The following is a 25,496-nucleotide window of genomic DNA, read 5'->3' as shown; positions in this document are numbered from 1 at the left end:
GGGGTCTGTGATTTCTCCAAAAAGCATGACTGCAGGAGAGGCTGGTCACAAGCACAGGCATATGTGGGAACTCTTCCACGTGATGATTTAAGGGACAGTGAAAGGTACTTTGTCAGTAACATTTCCTATAGTTAACAATTTTCTTATAGTAGGTACTATATTTAGCTCCCTTTATAGGCTTTAATACCAGTCAGCAAAATGCCACAAAGACTCCAATATCTGTAACTAAATATATGGTAACAAATTAAGTATAGCTCACACCATTCCCTGAACACCCTGCTTAAGAGAGCAATACTCACACTCTCATTGAGGGGAAAGAAGTAGCTCCGCATTTCTGACATTTAAATAAAATGAAAAGAGCATGATTACTGAAGTTAAATTTTATTCCCATCATGGAATAATTCCAATATCCTGCACTATAAGATGCCACACTGCCAAGCACTTTATAAGAGACTAGTTTGGAGAATTTTATGAGTTCTTGGGTTTGTACTGAGTCTTTTATTTTTTATAACTTTGAATAAGTCATTTCAATAACCAGATGATAATTACAACTTTTAAATTACTGGATTATATGTCTAAAAAATACAGCCAACTGGAAAGTACATAATAGACCCCTATTCATCTGATAGGTAGAGCAATAGACTAGACTTCGGAAGACCTTGGTTTTTACTTAACTTCTACCACTGATTATTAAAGTTTGGGTAAATTACCTAACTTTCCTGTGCTTCAGATTTTCCACTTGCAAGTCAGATATAAAATCTGAACTGACCTACTTTAAAAGAAAATTGAGAAGAAATATTTTAAAAGCTTTTGAGTTATTTGGAAGATACAAGCTAAATCTAGAAGTTGGCAAAAGTGTAAAGACAAAATCAAAGAAAGATTAAACACTTAAACACTTAAAATATAATGCTACTCTTCTGAATGTGCTATATGAAAACCATTCATTTAAGAATTATGAAGTATTTTAGAAGCACCTCATTTAAAAACCCATTTCTAGATTATAAATGCACGTTCCAAAATAATGTTTAAAAAAGGAAAAAAATGAGATGTATCACAGTGTAGTACATTCCTTAACTGGCTTCACAAAGGATCAAAAAGTGCTACATGGTTTGTGCCAAACAAGGAACAAATCTGGAATAATGATCAGCGACAGTCTATCACTAGGCACCAATGAAAACAGACACATACTAAAAGGATAGAAATGCATTCTACTATCCCAAAAAGACCACATACATGAAAGAAGATAGGAGAGACTGTTCTTCCCTCATGTAAGAGTAAAATCATTCTTCCTACTTTTTAAGACATTTCTTCCTTACATTTCTCAATAAAAGGCCCTTCCAAAAGCTCAAATTTTATCATAATCATGATCACTATACTATTTCTCCTTCCAGCATTATCAGGCTGCCTGTGAAGAGTTTTTAGTTCATTTTCTTTTCTGAAAAGCCTTAACAAGTGTATTGAGCATTTATATATCTCCTTTTTAATTAGCATGAAGAATTCATTCAAAGGTACTAACTCTTGAATTAAACTACACAACCAATCGCTAACAGCTATGAACCTAAAACAATTCCAATGTCCTTCTGTATGTAATCCAATGCAAATTAGATGAGAAAATGAGTCTATGTATACATATGAAAACATGCATAAAACTATGAAAAAAAAATTCTTTGCCTTTACCTCAGTGCACATAGGAAGGAAAAAGAATAAGTGAGTGAGGGGTATCTGGGTGGGGCAGTCAGTTAAGCCGACTCTTGGTTTTGGCTCAGGTCACGATCTCAGAGTCATGAGACTGAGTCCCATGAGGGTCTGTACTCAGCAAGGAGTCTGCTTCAGATTCTTTTTTTTTTTTTTAAACTTATTTATTTGACAGACAGAGATCACAAGTAGGCAGAGAAGCAGGCAGAGAGAGAGGAGGAAGCAGGCTCCCTGCTGAGCAGAGAGCCTGATGTGGGGCTCGATCCCAGAACCCTGGGATCATGACCTGAGCGGAAGGCAGAGGCTTTAACCTACTGAGCCACCCAGGTGCCCCTCTACTTCAGATTCTCTTTCCCTCTTCCTCTCTCCCTCCCCTCTGCATGCTCTCTCTGTTTATATCTAGGAATCAGTAAATATTGTTCAAATTCAATAAATTTAGAACTGGAAATATAATCATGGTCTGGTGATTACTTCCATTTTACATATGTATAACGAAAAATATATACTAACATAACTATACATATATAAAATATATAGAGAAAGAATATATAATAAATACTATATAGAAAGAGACTATGTGGGGCACCTGGGTGGCTCAGTGGGTTAAGCCTCTGCCTTCGGCTCGGGTCATGATCTCAGGGTCCTGGGGTCGAGCCCCACATCGGGCTCTCTGCTCAGCAGGGAGCCTGCTTTCTCCTCTCTCTCTGCCTGCCTCTTTGCCTACCTATGATCTCTCTCTCTCTGTCAAATAAATAAATAAATAAAAGAGACTATGTGGAAAAATAAGCAAATATACTCTCAGCAAGTAATTATCAGACCTAAACAATGACTAAAAGAAAACACTTCTAAAATGAGGGGCTGAGGGGAAAGGAGAAATAAGACTACTGCTTTTCATCATCAGTTTTTCTGCTACTTGATGTTACCACATCTATGTATCACTATGAAATTCTTATTTTAAACAATTTCTTCAAGATAACTCTCTGCAAAGTATACCATTACTGACTCTACTAACTATTGACTTGGCATCTTTCTACATTATCTTCAGTTTGGATTAGACTGATTTCTATCTATTGGCAACACTCGCAATATTTTCTTCCATCACTTTATGTATGTGCTATCTATAATGCAACAATTAAGTCCCTAGCCTACCTGAACAAGGACTATAATTTCTGGTTCTATTTATTATTCATAGCCACTTGCAGAGTAGTCTGGGAAAAAAAAAAAAAAGGAACTTGCAGATCTGATATCTTAACAATTCACTGAAAACTTGAAAATTTTTCTAAAAAAAGGAGATACTAGCAATGAATATAAGGCAATTTAATACATTAAAAATGAGGTTTTGTTCTTCCATTTTTATTGATATAGTTGACCTAAAACATTGTGTAAGTTTAAGGTACACGATATATTGACTAGATGCACTTATATATATGTTGCAACATGATTACAATCACAACACTAACACAGTGTCACGTAATTACCATTTCTTTTTGTGTTAAGAATATTTATGATCTGCTCTCTTAGCAAATTCCAGTTAGAGAACACAGTATTAATAACTATAATCACTATTCTGTATGTTAGATTCCCAGAACTTATCATAAAACTGGAAGTTTGTATTCTTTGACCAACATCTCCCTCCCCCACCCAGCCCCTACTATTCTGAATTCAGCCTTTTTAAATTTCACATGTAAGTGAAATAATAATCCAATTGCCTTTCTCTGTCTTATTTCATTTAGTACAATGCCCTCAAGGCCCATCTGTGTTGTCACAGATGGCAGGATATCACAGATTTAGTTATTCATAACTAAATAATATCAAACACACACACAACTTTTTTTTTTAAGATTTTAATTTATTTATTTGACAGAAAGAGAGACAGTGAACACAAGCAGAGGAAGTGGGAGAGGGAGAAGCAGGCTTCCCACTGAGCAGGAAGCCCAATGCAGTGCTCAGTCCCAGGACCCTAAGACCATAACCTGAGCTGAAGGCAGACGCTTAATGACTGAGCTACCCAGGCGCCCCCCACTTAGGTTGTTTCCATTTTTTGGTTGTGGTAAATAATGCTGCAGTGAACAGAAGAGTACAGATATCTCTTCAATACCATGTTTCCTTTTCTTTTGAATATATATATATATATCCAGAAGTGTGATTGCTGGATCACATGGGAGTTCTAATTTTTTAAGGAACCTCCCTACTACATTCCATACTGGCTATATCAATTTACATCCCTAGCCATCAGTACAATAGGGTTTCCCTTTTTTCTACATCTTCACCAACATTTGGTATCCCTTGCCTTCTGGATGATAACTATTTCTAGCAGGCAAGAGGTAACAGCTCCTTGTGGTTTCGATTTGCACTCATCTTTCCACAATTAGTTATACTGAGCATCTTTTCACTTGTCCACTGATGATCTGTATGTCTTCCTTGGAAAGATATCTATTCAGGTCCTCTGCCCATTTTTTTATCAAATTATTTGGGATATTTTGGTGTTGAGTTAAGTTCCTTATATATTTTATATACCCCTTATTAGATATATCACTTGCAAATGCCTTCTCCCATTCAGTAGGTTGCCTTTTCATTTTGTTGATGGTTTCCTTCATTGTGCAAAAGCTTTTTATTCTGGTGGTCTCAAGTTTATTTTTACTTTTATTTCCCTTCCCAAGGAGACATATCAAGAAAAATAGTGCTAAGATTAATGTCGATGAAATGCCTATGTTTTCTTTAAGCAGTTTTATGATTTCAGGTCCACATTTATGACTTTAATCCATTCTGAGTTTATTTTTGTGTGTGACTTAGGCCAGTGGTCCAGTTTCATTCTTTTGCATGCAGCTGTCCCATTTTCCCAGCATCATTTATTAGAGACTGTCTTTTCCCCATTGCATATTCTTGCCTCCTTTGTCATAGCTGAATTGACCATATAAGCTTGGGCTTACTTCTGGGCTCTCTATCCTGTTCCATTGATCTATGTGTCTATTTTTGTCCTGATATCATACTGTTTTGATTACTATACCTTATAGTATATCTTGAAATCTGAGACTGTGAGATCTTCAGCTTTGGTCTTTCTCAAAACTGTTTTGGTTATTCCGGGACTTTTGTGGGTCCATACAAATTTTAGGATGCTTCCTTCTAGTTCTGTGAAAAATGCTGTTGGTATTTGATAGGGATTATATTCAATCTGTACTTTGTTTTGGGTGGTATGAACACTTTAACAATATTAATTCTTCCGATCCTCTATTTATTTTTAAATTGAATTGTCTGGGATTTTTTGTTATTGAGTTGTATGAATTCTTTATATATTTTGGATATTAACCTCTGACCCGAGGTTTGCAAATATTTTCTCCCATTCTGTAGATTGCCCTTTCCTTTTGTCAATGGTTTTCTTTGCTGCGCTATAGCTTTATAGTTTGGTATAGTCCCACCTGTTTATTTTTGCTTTTGTTGCCTTTGCTATTGGTATCAAATCCAAAAATCAATGCCAAAACTCACGTCAAGGAGCTTACTGCCTATGTTTTCTTCTAATTTTGTTTTGTTAATGTGATACATCACTCTGACTGATTTTTATGTTGGACCATCCTTGCATCCCTGAAATAAATCCCATTTGATCTGACATGATCCTTTTAATGTACTGCTGAATTTGATTAAGTAATATTTTGTTGAAGATTTTTGTATCAATGTTAATCAAGGAATTTGGGCTGTAATACTTTTCTTGTAGTACCCTTGTCTGGTTTTGGTCATCAAGGTAATGCTGTCATCATAAAATGAGTTTGGAAGTGCTCTCTCCTCTTCTTTTTTGGGAAGAATTATTTTTTAAACAAGATTTTATTTATTGATTTGAGAGAGAGAGAGCACGAGTGGGGGAGGAAGAGAAACAGAGGGAGAGGAATAAGCAGACTCCCCACTGAGCAGGGAGCCCAATGCAGAGCTTGATCCCAGGATCCCAGGATCATGATCAGAGTGGAAGGCAGATACTTAACTGACTGAGCTACCTTGGCGCCTCTTTTTTGGAAGAATTTGAGAAATATTGGTACTATCTCTTTAAATGATTAGAATTTGCCTATTAAGCCATCTGAGCTTGGATTTCTTTGTTGTTGGTTGTTGGGAGGTTCTTGATTATTGATTAATATCCTTTTTTTTTTAAGAGTAAAGATTTTTAAGATTTTTTTTTTTTTAAGATTTCCTTTATTTATTTGAGAAAGAGTGAGAGAGCACAAGAGCAGGGTGAGGGGGGAGAGCAAAGCAGTCTCCCCGCTGAGCCAGGAGCCCGACAGAGGACTTGATCCTGGGACTCCAGGATCATGACCCGAGTGGAAGGCAGATGCTTAACCAACTGAGCCACCCAGGCACCCCAGATTTCCCATTTCTTCATGGAACCCTTGAACCTGGTAGGCTGCATATTTCTAGAAATTTATCCATGTCGTCTAGGTTGTCAAATTAGTTGGCATATAATTGTTCATAGTAGTCCCTTATGATCCTTTATATTTCTGAGGAATCAACTGTAATGTCTCCTCTTTCATTTACAGTTTTGAGTCCTCTCTTTTTTCCTAATGTGCCTAGTTAAAGGTTTGTATACATTGTTTATCTCACCAAAAAACCAGGTTTTAATTTCATTCATCTTTTCTCTTGCCTTTTTAGTCTGCACTTCCACTCTAATCTTTGTTATTTCCTTCCTTCTACTAACTTTGAGCTTAATTCTTCTTTTTCTAGCTCCTTGAGGTGTACACTGAGATGTTTATTTGAGATCATTTTTTTTTCTTTAAAGATTTTTTATTTATTTGACAGAGAGAGATCACAAGTAGATGGAGAGGCAGGCAGAGAGAGAGAGAGAGGGAAGCAGGCTTCTTGCTGAGCAGAGAGCCCGATGTGGGACTCGATCCCAGGACCCTGAGATCATGACCTGAGCCGAAGGCAGCGGCTTAACCCACTGAGCCACCCAGGCGCCCCTCATTTTTTTTTCTTAAGGTACGCTATCAACTCCCCTCTTAGAACTATTTTTGTTGTACCCCGTAAGTTTTGGTATGTTGCTTCCATTTTTATTTGTTTCAAGATTTTTTTAAACTTTTCTTTTGATTTTTTCCTTGAACCAATGGTTGTTTAGGGGACATGTTGTTCAATCCCCATATATCTGTGAATTTTCTGGTTTTTTTCTTGTAATAGAGTTCTAGTTTTATACCACTGTGATCAGAATGGGTGCCTGATACAACTTCAGTATTTTAAAATTTGTTAAGACTTGTCTTTTGGCCTAACATATGATCTGTTCTGGAGAATGTTTCATATGTGCTTGAGAAGAATCTGTATTCTGCTTCTTTTGGATGCAACGTTCAGTAAACATTGCTAAACCCATCCGGTCTAACATATAGTTTATATCCAGTGTTTCCTAAATGATTTTCTGACTGATCCATCTATTGTTGGAAATGGTATATTGAAGTCTCCTATTGCTGTACTGCCATCTGTTTCTCCCTTCACTTCTGTTAATATGTGCTTTATATACTTAGGTATTCCTATCTTAGGTGCATAAACTAAGATGCATAAATTTAGGTGCATAAACAAATGTTATATTTTCTTGATGAACTGACCCCTTTATCATTAGAAATGAAATTCTTATGTTCAATGTTATTGTTAAGTTCATATACTGAAATAGTCACTTACCTTTAAGAGCTTCACAGTGCTTTTTAATTGCTACAGGAGTTAAATGCAGAAAATTGGGGATCTAAAATAGAGAAATTTAAAGGATAAATTCGTCTACTACCTCAAAAACATAAAAAAACAATTTTTCATAAAACTAAATCCTAAGCACAACAAACCTTGTAATAAATAAAATCTAGTTTTTACAATATTAATTCTATGTCACATGTGTTATGAATTCAATAAATGAATTCTGTGAAATATAGATTCATGATGTATCTTACGAGGACCACTGTGGGAAAAAAAAATGCTGCTTTTATAGTACTCTTCCTGCCAAAAATCTACAGGTACACATATTTTAGTTATAAAACTAAAAGCACTCAAGGACACAGATTATTGTTTAATCATCCTAATTTCCCTGGAATACAAAAAGAAATAAAAATTATTCAAGGTTCTACAGTCTTAACACTTTGGTTAACATCCCTCTAGACATCTCTTTAAAAAATAGATACATGTGTATGACTTTACATAAATGGATTCATACTGTTCTAGAAACTGCTTTTTAAAGATTTACTTATTTGAGACAGAGAGAACGTGCACATGTGTGCACACAGCTGGGAAGGGCAGAGGGAGAGGGAGAGAGAATCTCAAGCAGACTCCGCATTGAGTGTGGAGCCCAATGTGGGGCTCGATCTCATGACCTTGAAATCATGACCTCACCCAAAACCAGGATTCAGACACTCAACCACTGTCCTACCCAGACACCCCTAAACTAAGTTCCCTTCTTTCATTTAAAGAAATGATAAGTTTCTTCAATGTTTGTTTTCTTTTATCCCTTGAAACATTCAGATTTCCAAATTTCATTTACCCTCTCTAGCAGTGGTCAACTCCTTTTCCATGTTACCATCTCATTTTTTAACCATCATCTTTTAGCAATTTTTTTTTGTTTTTCGGTTTTTCAATACTGAACATATATATATGCTATGTATATAAAAGTAGCATATAAAAGTAGCATACATATGCTAAGTGAAGTAAGTCAGAAAAAGACAAATAATACCATATGATTTCACTTATATGTGGAATCTAAAAACAAAATAAACAAAAAGCAGAAACAGACCCATAAATTCAGAGAACAAACTGGTGGCTGATTGCTAGAGGGGAAGGGACATGGACGGACGGGAGAAATGGGTGAAGGGGAGTGGGAGATAATGGCTTCCAGTTATGGAGTAAGTAAATCATAGGGACAAAAGGTAGAGCATAGAAAATATAGTCAATGATATTGTAATAGTGCTGTATGGTGACAGATGGTAGCTACATTTGTAGTGAGCACCGTATAGCACAGAGACTTGTGAAACCACTACGTTGTATACCTGAAACTAATGTAAAATCGTGTGTTAACTATACTTCCAATAAAAAAAGAAGAAAAAGATTCTCATATAGTGGAAAACACAGTTTATGATAATTTTACTGTATATAACATGAACCATCTAAGATATGCCTTCTCAGGCAAAACATATTCATATTTTCTTTAAAAAGCTTATAGTTCATGGCACCTGGGTGGCTCAGTTGGTTAAGTGTGTGTGTTCGGCTCAGGTCATCCTGGGATTGAGCCCTGCATTGGGCTCCCTGCTCAGTGGGGAGTCTTCTTTTCCTTCTGCTCTTCCCCTCCCCCTGCTCATGCTCCCACGTGTTCACTCTCTCTCTCTCGCAAAAATAAATAAAATCTTTTTTAAAAAGCTTATAGTCCATAAATCATTATAGATGCTACCAACTGAAGCATTTAATATGACATATTTTGCTTCACGAAATAAAGAAGTTGAAGGACTATAACAATATTAAATGATATTCTACTTTTCTGGGCAGAAAGTTTTAGAATCTCTTTTTTAAAAGTAGATTTCAAGGGTGCCTGGGTGGCTCAGTGGGTTAAGCTGCTGCCGTCGGCTCAGGTCATGATCTCAGGGTCCTGGGATCAAGCCCTGCAACGGGGGCTCTCTGCTCAGCAGAGAGCCTGCTTCCCCCTCTGTCTCTGCCTGCCTCTCTGCCTACTTGTGCTCTCTCTCTCTGTGTCAAAAATAAATAAAAATCTTTAAAAGTATATTTCAGGGGCAGCTCGGTGGCTCAGTTGTTTAGGCCCCTGTGTTCGGCTCAGGTCATGATCCCCATGATCCCAGGGTCTTAGGATCAAGCCCTGTACCCTCTGCCTCTCCCCGTTGGTGTTCTCTTGTGTGCATGGTTCCTCTCCCTCTCTCTCTCAAATAAATAAATAAAATCTTACCAAAAAAAAAAAAGTAAATTTCAGTCATAATTCTCAATCTCAAATTAGGTTATTTCATTTTTCTGAGTTCCACTCGAAAGATATAGGTAGAAAAAATACAATAGAAAAGAAAAAGCCAGAAAGGAAGCCATGGGACCAACTGGTTATAATCTTTTTTTTTTTTTTAAGATTTTGTTTATTTTTCAGAGAGAGAGAGTGAGTGCACAGGCAGACAGAGTGGCAGAGGGAGAAGCAGGCTCCCCGCTGAGCAAGGAGCCCAATGTGGGACTCAATCCCAGGACGCTGGAATCATGACCCCAGCCGAAGGTAGTCCCTCAACCAACTGAGCCACCCAGGCGTCCCGCCAACTGGTTATATTCTTAAATGCTCAGGACTCTTTGAGTCTTCTCTACCATGGACAATCAGAATATATCATCCATTATTACCTGAAAAAAAGTTTTTAAACTAAAATACAATACCTGCTGCTACATACTGAACCCTCAAGTACAAGGCAGGGTAGGAGTGGGAAGAGGACCAGCATTTATTTAGAAATAAGTCTTAGCCAATGAATCAGCGATTTCTCTTACCTTTAATAGTTCTAGATTTCCCTCCTTTGCCAGGGGCACCCCCCTTTTTACTGGATAGCCCATTCGAATGGGAAGAGGCACAGCAGAGGGTTTAAATGGTGCTGCAACAGGATAAACACTAGGCCAATCTTGGTCAACGGTCATTTTCTCTGTCCTAGGAGGTAGTGCCTACAGAACACAAAATGGTTTAGTATTTTAAATATGAATATGATCTTTAATTTTAAAGCAAAAAAGCTACAAAAAAAGAAACACAAGCAGAATTGCAACTGATGTAAAATCTGACCTCTTATAAAGCTGCTGCTATTCCAACGAAAAACACCAAATCTACTTAATATTTTTGCACTGTTTCTGCAATGCTTCTGGTAAGGATCTCCTTTAACAGCACACTTCCTTCACTAAAAATTTCTGTGGATTTAGACTGTTAGCAAATTTTTTACATCTTGTTGAAGAGTAACAATGTATTTTGAAATACAGATCTTCCTCAACTTACAATGGGTTTATTGAACACTGTTTAAATTGAAAACACCATAAAAACGCTTTTAATACACCTAACCTACCAAACAGCATACCTTAGCCTAGCCTGCCTTAAATGTGCTCAGAACACTTACATTAGCTTACATTTGGGCAAAATCTTCTAAAACAAATCCTATTTTATAATAAAGTGTTGAATATGTCATATAATTTATTGAATACTGTACTGAAAGTTACAAAAAAAAAAAAAGAATGGTTATATGGTACAGACTGGTTGTTAAGTATATTGGTTATTTATCCTCATGACTCTGTGGCTATGCCTAACTGCCACTGCCCAGCATCGCGCAAGCTCATACCGCATAATGCTAGCCTAGGAAATGATCAAAATTCAAAATTCCTAGTACAGTTTCTACTGAATGTGTACTGCTTTCTCACCACCATAAAGTTGAAAAATTATAAGCTGAACCAGTGTAAGGTGGTGACTGTTTATAGTTTTCAGAACTTTATTGATGGAAGTCAGTAAAGGAGAAGACACTGAAAACTGAGGAATAGAGGAAATGAGAAATAAATAATATGAACCTGGAAATAAGTAAGTACGTTAAACTAACTGAATACATATATAATGAGAGATTATATGTCTCCTAGTTTCAGAGAATAGCTATGTGACAGTTTAGTCAATCACATTAACATACACATATTTTTTTAAAAACTGTATTCATTAGAAGGGGATGGCCAGCATATAAAAGTAGGGTTTAAAGAAGCAAAATCTGGCAATGCCCAACAATGCAATACCAAAACTAGGGTAGTGTACGCCTTGGAAGAAGGTAATATTCCTGTGAAAATAACTACTCTAGATAATTATAATTTGGTACCATTTAACTTCCATCTAATAATTTGTCTCTGTTCTGACTCCATCCTCAACAAGTGACCTTAGGATTCGGATTCTTTTATAGACTTGCCTACAGGGTAAGACCAAACTGGTGAGATTAATACACACATCCCAGGCTTCATAATTATTAAAAGCACCATCAAAAATAATTCTATATTCTAGTTTACATCCCTATTTCCCAGGAATATGTGAGTCTATTTCTCAAAGATGATCCATTTCTTGGGGTACTGACAAAAACCAGTCAAAGACTAGAGCCAAGGCTCTGGCAGTCACCAAGTATGCATCCCCTTGTGAAGCCTTCTCGGGCAGCATTCTTCTGCCTGATCATCAACATGTGCCTCACTTCAGAACTTCAGAGATCATGAAGATGATATACAGTAGCGTACATTAGTTCTTTACCTTTCTTCTCAGTGGTCTTTCATATCTGGGTCTTCTGTCTGCTGTACCTAAAAGACAACACAGTAGTTACAGAGAACTGAATATGTACAGTTGTTCAACACTGATCATGATCCCAAAACTCTGAGATTATTTCAGGTATTCATGAAAATGAAACAATAATCCATCTTCTGTAAGCGCTGGGACTAAATCATCTTAATGAAAAGTCAGAAATAGTTAAGAAAAGTCCAATTATTTTTTTTTAAGATTTTATTTATTTATTTGACAAGATCACAAGTAGGCAGAGAGGCAGGCAGAGAGAGAGGGAGGAAGCAGGCTCCCTGCTGAGCAGAGAGCCCAATGTGGGGCTCAATCCCAGGACCCTGAGATCATGACCTGAACCGAAGGCAGAGGCATAACCCACTGAGCCACCCAGGTGCCCCAAAGTCCAGCTATTTAAATATAAAATGTATTGTGACTGATAATATAGTGAATTAATCACCTAAAGAAATATTTTTAATAAATGTTAAGGTTCATAATCAAACTCACTTTCCCAAGTTAAAATATCTAGTTAGAAACAAGAACTTTTACATCTTTAAAGATATTTGAATGGAAATGTTTTAACTATAAATATACTTGCTCATATTTGGCATTATCTGGTTCCACAAAAAAAAAAAAAAACCCTTTGTTTTCCTTCTGTATTGCATATTAGAACTGCCAATGTTACAGTAATACCAGTAATAACAAAAATCATGGCCATTCCTAATAAATCATATAACTATAGAAGGCAGTAAATTATTTACATACAGTATATACCTTTCAAAATATTACCTTATGTCTCTCTAAATGTTCTGCTTCATTACAGCATACAGTGCTGTAATTATTCAGCACTTTCACATGCCAGACACTGTGCTACATGCTTTTCATTATCTCACTTAATCTTATTGTTCACAATAACTGTAAGTACTATTATTATCCTTAGAGGTCATTTAGAGCCGAGAAAAGAGTTAGGGTGACAATAGGATTGCATATAGGACTCTCCACACTCTGAACCACTTCTATCTCTAGCTTCATCTCCCTTCAAAAGGTCCACAGCTAAACTAAACTTCCAGTACCAGAGCCTTTGGACTTTCTCCAAACTTACTGGCCCCTCTGCCTGGAATGTGCATCCCTTCCACCTGTCTGGCTTCTGTCCCCTTCTGCCTCCCCATCTCATTTCTTTATCTGACAAATTTTTATTCATCCCTTGATAGTAATTCATTTATTCACTCAATCATTTGAGTGATACTGTATACCAGAAACAGAGAAGGCAGCAATGAGCAAAAGAAACACAGACCTTGCTTTCACAGAATGTAGTCTGTCAAATAAGATATTTAACAAGTGATTTCAATAAATAGTCATACTATTAATGGCAACATATAGCAGAGGACAAAACTTAGTCAGTTAATTGGAGAGAATTGCCCTGAAGAGCTGGATTTTAAGCCTAAACCTTAAGGATAAGCAAGAGGTAGCTCTGGGAACAGGTAAGTGAGAAAGTTTCTACACAGAAAAGGAAATGTAAAATCAATGGAAATAGTTCAAGATAGCTGAAATTTAAGACTAGAACAGAAAGGACATTAAGAAAAGAAGTTGGAAATATTTAATAAGCACCTCAACTACAATACATCATTAAGAGAGCTCTTGATTTTCTTCTTCTAGACTTCCTGATCCCTGTAAATGATACTGCCAATAATCCGATTACTCAGGATAAGAATCTAACCTGATTCCCTAGACTTATTCTTATACCCCATATCAAATCCATCAGTAAGTCCTCCTAGCTGTTCCACTTTTAGCCCACTAAAGTTGGTTCTTCACAGTGATTTTTTAAAAATATTTTATTTATTTACCTGACACAGAGAGAGAGAGCGCGGCCAAGCAGAGGGAGCAGTGGGCAGAGGGAGAAGTAGGCTCCCCACCAAGCAGGGAGCCTGATGCGGGGCTTGATCCCAGGACCCCAGGATCATGACACAAACCAAAGAAGGCAGATGCTTAACTGACTGAACCACCCAGGTGCCCCAGGGGTCAGTGATCTTCTAAAAGTATAAATCAGGGGCGCCTGCGTGGCTCAGCTGGTTAAGCATCTGACTCTTGATTTTGGCTCAGGTCATGATCTCAGGGTCATGGGATCAATCCCTGTGTCAGGCTCCACACTTAGCAGTCGGCTTGTCCTTCTCCCTCTGCTCCTCCTCTCCTGAAATAAATAATTATATCACTTCCATGTTCAAACCCTCCAGTATAATCCCAAACTTATAATAAAATCCTAAAAGTCGTGCAGATCATTACATCAGATCATTACTTATCTTTCTGACATCTTTTTTTTTTAAAGATTTTATTTATTTATTTGACAGACAGAGATCACAAGTAGGCAGAGAGAGAGAAGAGGAAGCAGGCTCCCTGCCCAGCAGAGAGCCCAATGCAGGACTCAATCCCAGGACCCTGAGATCATGACCCAAGCCGAAGGCAGAGGCTCAACCCACTGAGCCACCCAGGCACCCTCTTTCTGACATCTTAAGACTACCACTTACCTATGTTCATTTACCTCATTGACTTTCTTTCTGTTCCTTGATCACACCTCTAAGCTTGTTCTCAATTCCTGGCCTTTGCATTTGCAGATCCCTATGTCAACAATGCTATTCCCTCCGGATCTTGGCATGGTATATACCATGGGCTCTGCTCAAATGTCACTTCCTCAAGGAGGTCTTTCCTGACTACCCAAATTTTATCTACCCTATAGCCAGTACTCCTCCAATCTATCATTTTCAATACTCTGCCTTATTTTCCTTCAAAGCCCTAATCACCATCTGACACTGTACTGACATTGTTTTGTTTATAGTCTGACTTACCCAAAACAATATAAACTTCATGAGGTGAGAGACCTTGCTATATCCCATTATCTAGAACACTACCCAGCACACAGTAGGAGTTAAGTATTTACAGAATGAATAAAAAACTAACAAGACACAATCATTAAGACGATAAAGGGCCACTCTGACAAGGTAAGGAATCTATCCTATCTTAAAGCAATGATTTTGAACAAGGGAGTGGCAAGGTAAGATTCGCTTTTTGAATACTTCACTCTATCGCTTCTCAGCCTTTTGGCTAAGATCAAGTGTGAATACTTCACTCTAGTTGTGAGAATTCAAGGTAGGACAGCATGAGCAGAAACAGGGGCCGGTAAAGAAACTACTGTAGAAGTGAGAGATGGTGGCCTAGACTGAACTCTTGGTAATACAAAGATTAGCGATTGTACAGAAGGTAGCTTGGACAGCACCTGGTAAATGACTGGACACGCCCCCTCTTTGACATAGCTTTCCCCGACTCCCTCCGGAGGGCTCTTCCTCAATGCCCGTTACTCTCTATTCACGTTTCCATTACAGCGCCTCACACTGCATATAGTGTGACTCCGTTAACAGATCTGTCTTTTCCACAGATTCTTCCAAGTAAGAACAAGTGTCTTGAATGAAGGTCATCTCAATGATGTCTGTTGAATGAAGGTCATCCCATTTGGTGGCCTAGCTAGGGCTGGAATTCAGAGCTGCAATTTGTCCCACGAGAGCTGTATGCTTCTCTTAACGTTCGAGGAAACCCATGGTTCAACACTGCCCAACAAACATCACCCGGCACCAGTAACTAGCGTGACCCTGTGCCAGTGGCCGCGCAAAGGGAGGACCAGAAAGCGCGGGTCACTGTAAGGGGCTAGGGGCAGAAAGCTCGCAACGTCTAGCCCATCCAGAAGCAGAAATCGGCGACTAAAAATCCGATGACGGGGGTACAGAAAAGAGACCCACACCTGCGGCTTTGCTACCGGGAGCAAAGGACGTACCGGCTTCCCCTAGGCGGTGCGGACTCCGCCACCGCGGCGGCTAGCATGAATTCGGTGTTCCGCCCTCTCACCTCCCGCAAAGCCCGGAGGGGATGCGACAGACACTCACGCGGGCTTGGTATCGCGGAGCGGGTGGCCGGAGACACGGAGGTACAGAAAGCACGCAGGGTCCTGGTCCCCGGCTGCAGGGTCAGCCACGCGGAGAGCGCGGCAGCCGCCATGGTCGCGAGGACGGCAAGCCGGATGGGACAAGCGCAGTCGGGAGTCAAGAGGCGGCTCGGAGGCCGCTACTGCGCAGGTTCGCCCCGCCTTGCCTCGCCCCTATGGTGGAGAAACAGGAAATAGGCGGGCGTGCAAAGTCCGCTTGGAGTCAAATGTGCAAGAAGATAGCCCCCAAACAGGAAAAACTAATAAAAGAAAACAAAAAGGTAACAAAATCTTAAATAAATAAATAAATAAATAGATAAATAGATAGATAAATAAAAAAAAAAAAGAAGCAGTGAGTCCAAAGAGGACCGTAAGGGATGGGGAAAAATGTGGCTTACAGAGGGCAAATGTGATCTGGCTGGGATTTCAGATGACACAAGAGTCTGGCAGTTCACCTTAGGGCCCTGCTCCTTTGCCATTGCTGCCTTTCCACACTTTCATGGTTTAAAGAAGTCTTGAGCTGGTGCAAGTGATATACTCTAAGAGCGAGACAGTATCTGAGAGTAGTTAAAAGGATGGCCTGTAGCCAAACTACTTCTGTTTAAAACTTGACATTCATTTTTTCTGGCTGAGTTGATCCTAATCAAGTAAATATAGGGAAAGCTCTGGGTGAACTGTTAGCCTACAGTGAGCGCCCTGTGTGTATAGGCTGTGACTGTTATTAATGATTTCGTTAGCTCCTTTGTAGATCAGGTTAGAATTACAAAAAGACCTCATCAGGACCTCAAAAATAATGGTCATTCTTTCTTTTTTTTAAGATTTTTTAAAAAAGTTTATTTGACAGAGAGAGCGCACGAGGGAGCATGAGCAAGGGGAGCATGAGCAGGGGGAGCAGAAGAATCAGGCTCCCCGCTGAGCAGGGAGCCCCATGCGGGGCTGGAGGCTCAATCCCAAAACCCTGGGATCATGATCTGAGAGAAAGACAGACACTTAATGACTGAGCCACCCAGGCGCCCCAATAATGGTCATTTTTAAAATAAGATTTTTTTCCCTACCCTCCTCTATTTCAATAAATAGATTTGTGTGTCTGTAAAGGAGGTCAGTTCAAGGTCTTCCTGCCTCAAGGCATCTTGGATTGAAACCTATTTTGACAATCCTAGGATGGATTAATGTACAACCATTAATAAAATTATTCTCTATTGTTTTTAATAGGTACTATAATATTTAACCAAAGTACAAAATTACAGTAACAGGAATAACTGGGAACTAACATGACTGACTCTTGGTAAGCATACCAAGTAGAGCAGGGGGCTGCAGGTGTCCCAGAGTAGTGTGTGTGCACGCATTCTGTGTGCTATGGACATCAATCATTATTGTTGGGGTGTGGGGAAGGGTAATTGGCAGATAGGGACAAGTATTTGTGATAATCACCATTCTCATCTTTTCTGGCCTTTTACCATCCCATAATTGTTCCAAAGCAGAAGTACAGTGTGTTAAATGTACTAGTTTCCTAGGGCTGCCCTAAGAAAGTACCACAAATTGAGTGACTTAAAGTAACATTTATTCTCTCACCAGTTCTAGATGCGAAAAACCCCAAATCCAGGTGTTAGCAGGGAAAATTAATAAAAGGAAAATTAATAAAAAGAAATATCATTTAAAATCAAGTCTAGAGGCCAGATGAGGGAGCTCTCGCATCCTACCACTAGCCAGCAAGTACAGACCCCAGCAGGAACAGAGAGTACCTTGCAAGTCTTGCCAGTGGATACCAGTTTACTAAACCCAGCAGGAGAAGACAGTTGTTCTCCTACCCCAGCCACAGCCCAGTCAGAGACTGTCACGATTCGGCTAACGAAAAGGCAGCATGCCTCAAACTCCCAGTTTACTCCCTAGGACTTTTCATCCATAACAGCCCCTCCCAACTCCCTTCTTTATAACAAAGCAGTCGTCTGCTATGTTCTCCATAATGGCAATGGTTTTGCTGTAGCATTCATGTCCTGAACTGCAAGTCTCTGCTAATCCCTAGTAAACCCATTTTTGCTGGTAAAATAATTGACGGTTTTAAGATTAACAGTTCCTTCTGGAAGTTCTGAGAATCTGTTTATGCCTCTCTCTGCACTTCTGATGGTTTGCAGTAGCTTGTAGATACATGGCTCCAATCCCTGCTTCTGTCTTCACATGGTGAGCTACCCTCTCCTCTGTTTTTAAGATTAAAAGTACAGCCTTTTGGTCAGATGGGTATGGGGTTTGAATCCAGGCTCTGTTTTTTTGTGTTCTGGGGAAAATCTGCCTAACATCTCTGAGCTTCAGTTTCATGGAAAATGGAACCGTAAGATCTTCCTCAGGGCTGTTGTGATTAAGTAGTTATGTTGCAGAAGGCAGAATATAAATGGTGGTCATGGGGCACCTGGGTGGCTCAGTTGACCTGCCTTTGGCTCAGGTCATGATCCCAGGGTCCTGGGATTGAGTCCCCGCATCGGGTTCTCTGCTCAGCAGGGAGCCTGCTCCCCCCCCCCGCCCCACCTCTCTCTGCCTGCCTCTCTGCCTACTTGTGATCTCTCTCTCTCTTAAATAAATAAATAAAATCTTAAAATAAATGAAGAAAGAAAGAGAGAAAGAAATGGTGGTCATTTGAATTAAGCTCATGGTCAATAGAGCTGTGATTTTTGCTCTCTCCAGTTTGTATGTTCTAGTACAGTGAATTACAAGACCTATACCATACAAATTTGGGACAAAAGAAGTATGAGTCTTTACAGAATTACTTTATATTCAGGGATCTCTCAGTTTCTGAGCGGGAAGTTGAGACTCATGTCCTCACCCTGCCTTCCTGTGTTTTCTTTTTGTTTTACTATCTCCTTAAGACATTAGTGGACAGACATGACCTGAGTTAGAGGAGCTGGAAAAATACTTACTGTTTTCCCAGACATCAAGTACAATAAGGTTCATCCTGAATTAAAAGAACTCATTTGCAATCCTGTCAGCAGGCAATAATATGTTTCAGTCAGTGTAAACAGTAACACATGTACCTAGGAGTCACTAAGAATTACATAATTTTTCAGTTGGAAGAATTCTTAAAAGTGCAGTTGCTCACTTACAATAAACACTTTTTGTTCAGCTTTCTTACCAAATTATGGCCCCGCAAATTATGTAGCCAGTGCTGTGTGGAATAATTTTTAAATATTAAGTATTTTTATAATGGGGTTTTATTATATCTAAAACCCAGATTAATCCAGTGACTTTCTGTCAGAGAGCTACTTTTAGTTAAAACTTCTTCAAAACGTCTTCTTAGTTAATAGCAAAATTCTTAATTCTTAATTATGCAAATTTCTTAATTAAGCAAATTCTTAATTAAGCAGAATTGTTAATTAAGCAATATTCTTAATGTTAACTCTCCAGCAAACTGGAGAGAGTGGGTATGGAGAGAGGGTGAGACTCCCGAAGGCTTAACTTCCTGTATTTCCATACTTTTTTACAGCAGAATGCAGATTTTTAAAAAGTACAGTATTTTTTAAATCAGCAAAAGCTTCGCATTTTTATTTTCACTAAAAAAAAGAAGACATGGTAACTCTTTGATTTATATCTTCCAGTTGTTTAGAACATGAATATTTACAATTTGTACTAGAGTTCCCAAAATTATTGTTAGCTTATAATTTAGTATGGAAAAATGTTATCACTGGGGCGCCTGGGTGGCTCAGTGGGTTAAGCCTCTGCCTTCGGCTCAGGTCATGATCTCAGGGTCCTGGGATCAAGTCCCGTGTCAGGCTCCCTGCTCTTTGGGGAGTCTGCTTCTCCCTCTCTCTGCCTGCCTCTCTGTCTACTTGTGATCTCTCTCTGTCAAATAAATAAATAAAATCTTGGAAAAAAAAATGTTATCACAAGCATGATCTCCTTCGAATTAATTGAACTCATCCCCATTTACAGATAAGAAAACGAAGAGTTAAGTTGCCAGACTCTGCTCTTAAGGTAATTCAACTCAAACCCACATCTGATTTCAAACTGAATGTTGTTTTTACTACCCTAACCACCTTCTTGATAATTTCCTCGACACAACATTACTACAGATATACAGTCCGCATATGCCAAGGAAACATTAATTGGGTGTCAGGGTAGCTTCCAGGCTCATTCAAAGTGTGTGCCTTTATTTCTTCCCTTGCATCCTTAATATTTAAGATGTTTGGAAATACAGCATTAATTGTGGTAGATTTCATCCCTACATCCAGTCATCAGCAAACACTGTATGCTTTACCTTCAACTCTTGTAACAGCTTCCCAGCTGCTCCCATGGGCTCTGATTTCACTCTTTCCTCCTTACAACCTAGTCACCACCCAGTAATCAAGTGCGGTGTTTTTTTGTTTTTTTTTTTTAAGATTTTATTTATTTATCTGAGAGAGAGAGAGAGTGAGAGAGAGCATGAGAGGGGAAGAGGTCAGAGGGAGAAGCAGACTCCCTGCAGAGCTGAGAACCCAACCCGGGACTCCACCCGGGGACTCCAGGATCATGACCTGAGCCAAAGGCAGTGGCTTAACCAACTGAGCCACCCAGGCGCCCAAGTGAGATTTTTTTTTAAAGTGTAAGTCTGATCAAGGCATGTCTGTCTGTCCCTTTATCACTCACAATAAAATTGGGTCCTCACAAGTGTGATTTGCTTGTTTTATTTGCTGGGTACTTCAATTTCGACTCCTATCACTCTCTCCCGGGCCCCCTGGACTCCATTCACACAGGCCGCCTCTGCTTTACACACATTGACTCCGCTCCTGTTTCAGGCTCTGCCTTTGCAGCACTCTAAGCCTAGAACATTCTTTCCCAGATCTATCTGTACTAATGCTCTCCCTTTTCATTCAGATCTCTGGTCAATTATCCCTTCTCAGAGGTCTTCCTTAACCTAAATCCCATATAAAGTAGTACCTCCTTCACTCTCTATCCCTTTATCCGTGCTTTATTTTCACATAACACCAGATATATTTTTAAGATGCATTTTATATAATCATATATTTGTCAATTGTCAGTATTCCATCATTAAAAGAGAAATCGCCAAGAATAGGGACTTTGTTCTTCTTACTACTGGATTGGAAGGGTGTAGGATAGCTCCTGACATAAAACTAGGCATTTACCAATCATGTGAATGAATCTTTCATTTACATTCTTAAGCACTTTTTGCTTCACTTAGTTTTCCTCCCTTATAGTACTATTACAATTCCACCCAGGCTTTTAAGCAAAGATGCTTTTTATAAGTGGATACATGTTAATCATCATTACGAGGCATTGCTATAGGGGTCACTGTGTTTGTTTATTTTAAATATTTTATTTATTTATTTGACAGAGCGGGTGAGAGAGCACAAGCAGACAGAGTAGTAGAGGGAGAGGCAGAAGCGGGGAGCCTGATGTGGGTCTCAATTCCAGGACCCTGAGATCATGACCTGAGCTGATGGCTGATTCTTAATCATCTGAGCCACCCAGGCACCTCAGGGGTCACTGTGTTTAACGCATAGGGAAAGTGGACACTCCAAGCAAGTCCCAAAGTGAATCCTACCAAGAGTCTCTGTGCACAGAGAAAGCAGCTAGGGAGGAGATGGGATCAAGGGCAGAGCTTATAGGAAGAGAGGGGAATGAGGTTCTGTTTAGGAGTCCTGAATCGAAACTGGTGTTGTCAATGTAATTAAACCCATTCTGTAGTCTCACGGACCAGCTTATCCCCCACTCTGCCACCTTCCACCCAAGCAGTAAAAATACATTTTACACTTTACAGTTCTAGACTTATTAAACAATTAAACAAAGACTTTTTCTTAGCAAATCAAACTTCAAGGCTGACTTTATTCTCTCCTTTCATTTTTTTTAAACATTTTATTTATTTATTTGAGAGAAGAGAGAGACAGTGAGAGAGAGCATGAGCGAGAAGGTCAGAGGGAGAAGCAGACTCCCCGTGGAGCTGGGAGCCTGATGTGGGACTCGATCCCGGGACTCCAGGATCATGACCTGAGCTGAAGGCAGTCGCTTAACCAATTGAGCCACCCAGGCGCCCTCTCTCCTTTCATTTTTATTATTGAATAAATTAATTTTCCCTGCAATATGAGCAGGGTTTTTCCCTCTCTGTTGTCATGACATTATATGCTTTGATCCAGGTGATTATTTTCTTGCAATGGAGGGTGGGTAGAAAAAAAAAAAAATCCCATGGTGGGATGATGCATGTGGATGAGCTCGCTAAAATACTTTTTCCTTTTTGCCTTACAGTCTCTTTGCCCACATCCAGTTCAGAGGATGCTAATATAAACCTTGCCCACCTCTCTCAGCCCATCTTTCTTACTCAGACAGTTCCCCAGCAGGTTTCTGATGGAGACACACTCTTCCGTTTCCAGGACAAACTGTGCCACGGCCTTCCGTCCTGGCAGCTGGCCCCGCACAGTCTCACTATTGACACTGTCCAGGACCACTCCTCTGATGTCTTTGGGCTTACCTGGCACCCCAAAGATGATAAACAGGCCTAGACAATCATCTCCTATCAAGTGACAGAATTCTTCCAGCTTATCAAATCGACTTCTCTTCCTGGAAGACCCCTCTGCCCTGGATTCTGGAGGGGACATGTCACAGGGCTGAGATGCCACAGGAGGGAGGGAAGACATCTGCAGAGTTTGCACTGCCAGCTGAAGCCTGATCTGTTTGTCGGCTCCCCAGAAGGTCCAAATCCAGTCTGCCCCGAATAGTACAGCTTGGTGCTTGGTCATCTTGGTGGTGGTGAGCCATTCGTCCACTCCCTTGTCTTGGCAGAAAGTGATGAAGTGGATTAAGAAGATCTCGTTCAGAGTGTTGGAAGCTGGGCACAGATTGCTCAGAGGATCTTCGAATCCAAGATACTCCCTCACTTTCCGAGCTGCATGGACTATAGCCTCGCTGACAACCTCACAGACGCTGGAAACCTCTTTGCTGTCCTTCGGAGGCAACTGTTGCGAGGAGTTTTGCCCCATATTTCCTCTGCACCTGATCAATACTGCCTCCAGAGATCGAACGTATGAAGCTCATGCAGAATGACTTCTTCAGAGTAGAAGTTTTACAGTGTTTACAGTGAAGTCATGTCTGGTAATGCAGTCCCAGTTTTCCGACTCAGCATTGACGTGGCGTAGCTGAGCACATAGACACACAGCTAAACAAACATGCCCAGTCTCTCTGTTTGCCAACGAGGTGTGTTGTATTCACACATTCCTACTGGTTTATTAAGTTAGAGATGATTAACTCTCACCAAAACATCTGTTCTTCTCTAGCGATGTTCACTCCACTTCTAATATTGGGCAATCTCTTCCAAGATAGGTTTCTGCTTTTCAAATTTTACTTAAAGACAGTATTTAGTTCTTTAAAGAAACCTACATCTCCTTCTAAAACGAACTTCTTCAATTTTGATGGTGAGTCATTTTCCTTTGCTTTTCTAGTAACCCCTCTGCTAGGATTCCTTATGCCCCACCCAGTCCAGCTGCCTATTTCCTTTTGTACAGAAATTCCTCAGAGCCCTCAAATTTCCACCTGTCAATATATGCTATAATCCTCCCCCATGAAATTTATGGGAGTTTGCAAATGATAAAGCATCTGTGTCACTGTTCTAATAGGTCAGAAATAAAGCCTACTGGGTATTCTTCACAAAGGAAAATAAAGTCACAGAGCATAAAAACAGGAGACAATTATCAACTGACTTTATTTCTTTTCATATGGTAAAACCAGCAGTGCACAATGTTTTGTAAATAAAATATATCTCATCAAAAAAAATCTTAACTTTATCACGTATCATCAGTTATGTTACACTGCCCTGAATAAAGAATATTTGGCATCTCTAACAGTCTTCTGGCACATTTTTTTTTAACCAGGTTTGAAAAAGAAATTGTTTTTCAAATGGTGACATATGTTCACAATAAAAAAAATACTAATATGTAAGAGTCCAATACAGTTACCAGACAATGAATAGTAGAGAGTAAAGGATTATTATTAGCATCAGATCATTTTAGTCACAAATAAACAGTAATTTGGTATTACAGGCCCTTGTTGAGAAGCTTGGTAACCTGCTAAGAACTTGCAAGATCACATCACTGATACTCAAATAGAATTTATAAGCAAATCCACGAGCACATACTGAACTGCCTCTCCCCACACCAATTTGTGACAACGTGTCTTTACCATGTTGGCTATCATGGGAAGTGATGTAGTAGTGAATAAAAAATAGGATATTTTTTCGACTACCCCTAAAAAAAATGATAAACACAGTAAGTTTTTGCCACAGCTGTTTCCTTTAAAAATAAATGTCATCTGGGCCCTGTGCTAAAAACATGAATTACATTTTCTCATCACAATATAGCCATTCTAAAACTCATTGTGCAGCCTCAGCATTACTGAACTCTGAGACGAAATGCTCAGATGCATATTCAGCTTAACAAAATCCCATCCACTGATAACCTGAGAAATATACAATTAATAACAATAGGTAGATTCTTAGTATTTTGATGTCATGAGATACTCAGCAAGAAGGAAAATAAGCAGCTTAATACTGTGAAGGTTTTTGTTTTGGTCTGGTTTCTTTAGAAATTTCTACAAATTTGGGGGGAAACTTCTGAATGCATTTGAGTTAATAGTATTCAAATGTCCCTGGTGTTCTTCCTTTTGAGGCTAAAGGATCCAAGATGAAGGCTGAAACTTTTTTATAACTCTTCAACAGTTAATTGGGTGATGTGTCATCAGAGAAGGGGTATTTCATATATCCTAATTTAGTTGGGATGATCAATATTAACATCATTTTTAATATCATTAAAATTCAGTTGTGGAAAAGGAGAGATCATCCCAACCTTTCGAGGACCAGCTGGTATATGACCGTTTGGAGCACTGTATTCGCTTTTCATCGTCTCCCGTATGTCACAAAATAAAAGTTCTGTTTTCTATGTACTAAATATATACACGTATTTAGAAAAATATATAAAATAGGACAAGAAGAGGCAAGTGGAGGTGGCCGCTGGCATTTAGCAGGCACGTGGAACACTTGAGGAAATTCCACATACGGATTTTGAAAGCATGTAATGTCCTGTGCTGACAGCTACAGTGCTGTCACACAGACATGATGAGATCATCCACGCACTGCTTCCTGATCCCCAAATCCCGTGTACTGTTGAATGGGAACGTGAAATGCTACAGTAAAACACTCATATTAAATGCAACACTTTAAATATAATATATCACAGATTTTTACATTAAATAGAGGACAGACCACTACACTCTCATTCACCAGTGTCTCATTTTTCATGGCGTCTTCGGAATAGGCACACGCTGCCCCCCCCCAACCCAGCCCTCTGTGTCCACTTCTGAGAAGGTGGAATGATCAATCATATATAATCTGCTGCTTGTTCTAGATTCTTTGAGTTGTTTGAGAAATCAGGTGGAGGAAAGCCGAGGGGCTCCTCATGCTCGTCCAAGTGCTCAGATTAAACATTGGAGTCCTCGTCAGTGATGCTGGCACTGGGGGAACGGGCGGCAAAATCCCGAAACATGTCGTCCTCCTTTAACATGTGCTGGAAAACAAGGAGATGGGGTCATGAAACAGGAAGCCAGGAGCTCAGCACGACACACACTCCACTA

General features: G+C 39.4%; 3 protein-coding genes across 12 annotated transcripts in view; all 3 read right to left on the bottom strand.

The window, feature by feature from the left end:
- MRPS35 (mitochondrial ribosomal protein S35) overlaps positions 1 to 16,015 on the bottom strand; it is a 45,113-nt gene extending 29,098 nt beyond the window's left edge. The window contains exons 1-4 of one of the 2 annotated variants that reach the window (XM_047740379.1): positions 15,862 to 16,015; positions 11,915 to 11,961; positions 10,156 to 10,323; positions 7,339 to 7,399 (exon numbers count right to left, since the gene is read on the bottom strand). In XM_047740379.1, the coding sequence (XP_047596335.1) occupies positions 7,339 to 7,399; positions 10,156 to 10,323; positions 11,915 to 11,961; positions 15,862 to 15,973 (388 nt within the window). In that variant the 5' untranslated portion in view covers positions 15,974 to 16,015. Of the gene's footprint in view, positions 1 to 7,338; positions 7,400 to 10,155; positions 10,324 to 11,914; positions 11,962 to 15,752 lie in introns of both variants that reach the window. The other variant, XM_047740380.1, reaches the window with a different exon arrangement.
- A 5,915-nt stretch (positions 16,016 to 21,930) lies between these two features.
- Positions 21,931 to 23,406, bottom strand: REP15 (RAB15 effector protein). Its single transcript, XM_047740384.1, has one exon. It carries the CDS (start codon positions 22,853 to 22,855, stop codon positions 22,145 to 22,147), a length of 711 nt encoding a protein of 236 aa, XP_047596340.1. The 5' UTR covers positions 22,856 to 23,406; the 3' UTR covers positions 21,931 to 22,144.
- Positions 23,407 to 23,555: 149 nt separating this feature from the next.
- PPFIBP1 (PPFIA binding protein 1) overlaps positions 23,556 to 25,496 on the bottom strand; it is a 95,340-nt gene continuing 93,399 nt past the window's right edge. For all 9 annotated transcript variants that reach the window (XM_047740369.1, XM_047740366.1, XM_047740367.1 and 6 more), the window contains one exon: positions 23,556 to 25,429. In XM_047740369.1, coding sequence (XP_047596325.1) covers positions 25,343 to 25,429 — 87 coding nt within the window. In that variant the 3' untranslated portion in view covers positions 23,556 to 25,342. The remainder of the gene's footprint in view (positions 25,430 to 25,496) is intronic.

This window comes from Lutra lutra, chromosome 8 (assembly GCF_902655055.1).
Source record: "Lutra lutra chromosome 8, mLutLut1.2, whole genome shotgun sequence".
NCBI classification, from domain to species: domain Eukaryota; kingdom Metazoa; phylum Chordata; class Mammalia; order Carnivora; family Mustelidae; genus Lutra; species Lutra lutra.
The sequence above is the reverse complement of the archived record's forward strand: the minus strand, read 5'-3'. Positions and strand labels throughout refer to the sequence as shown.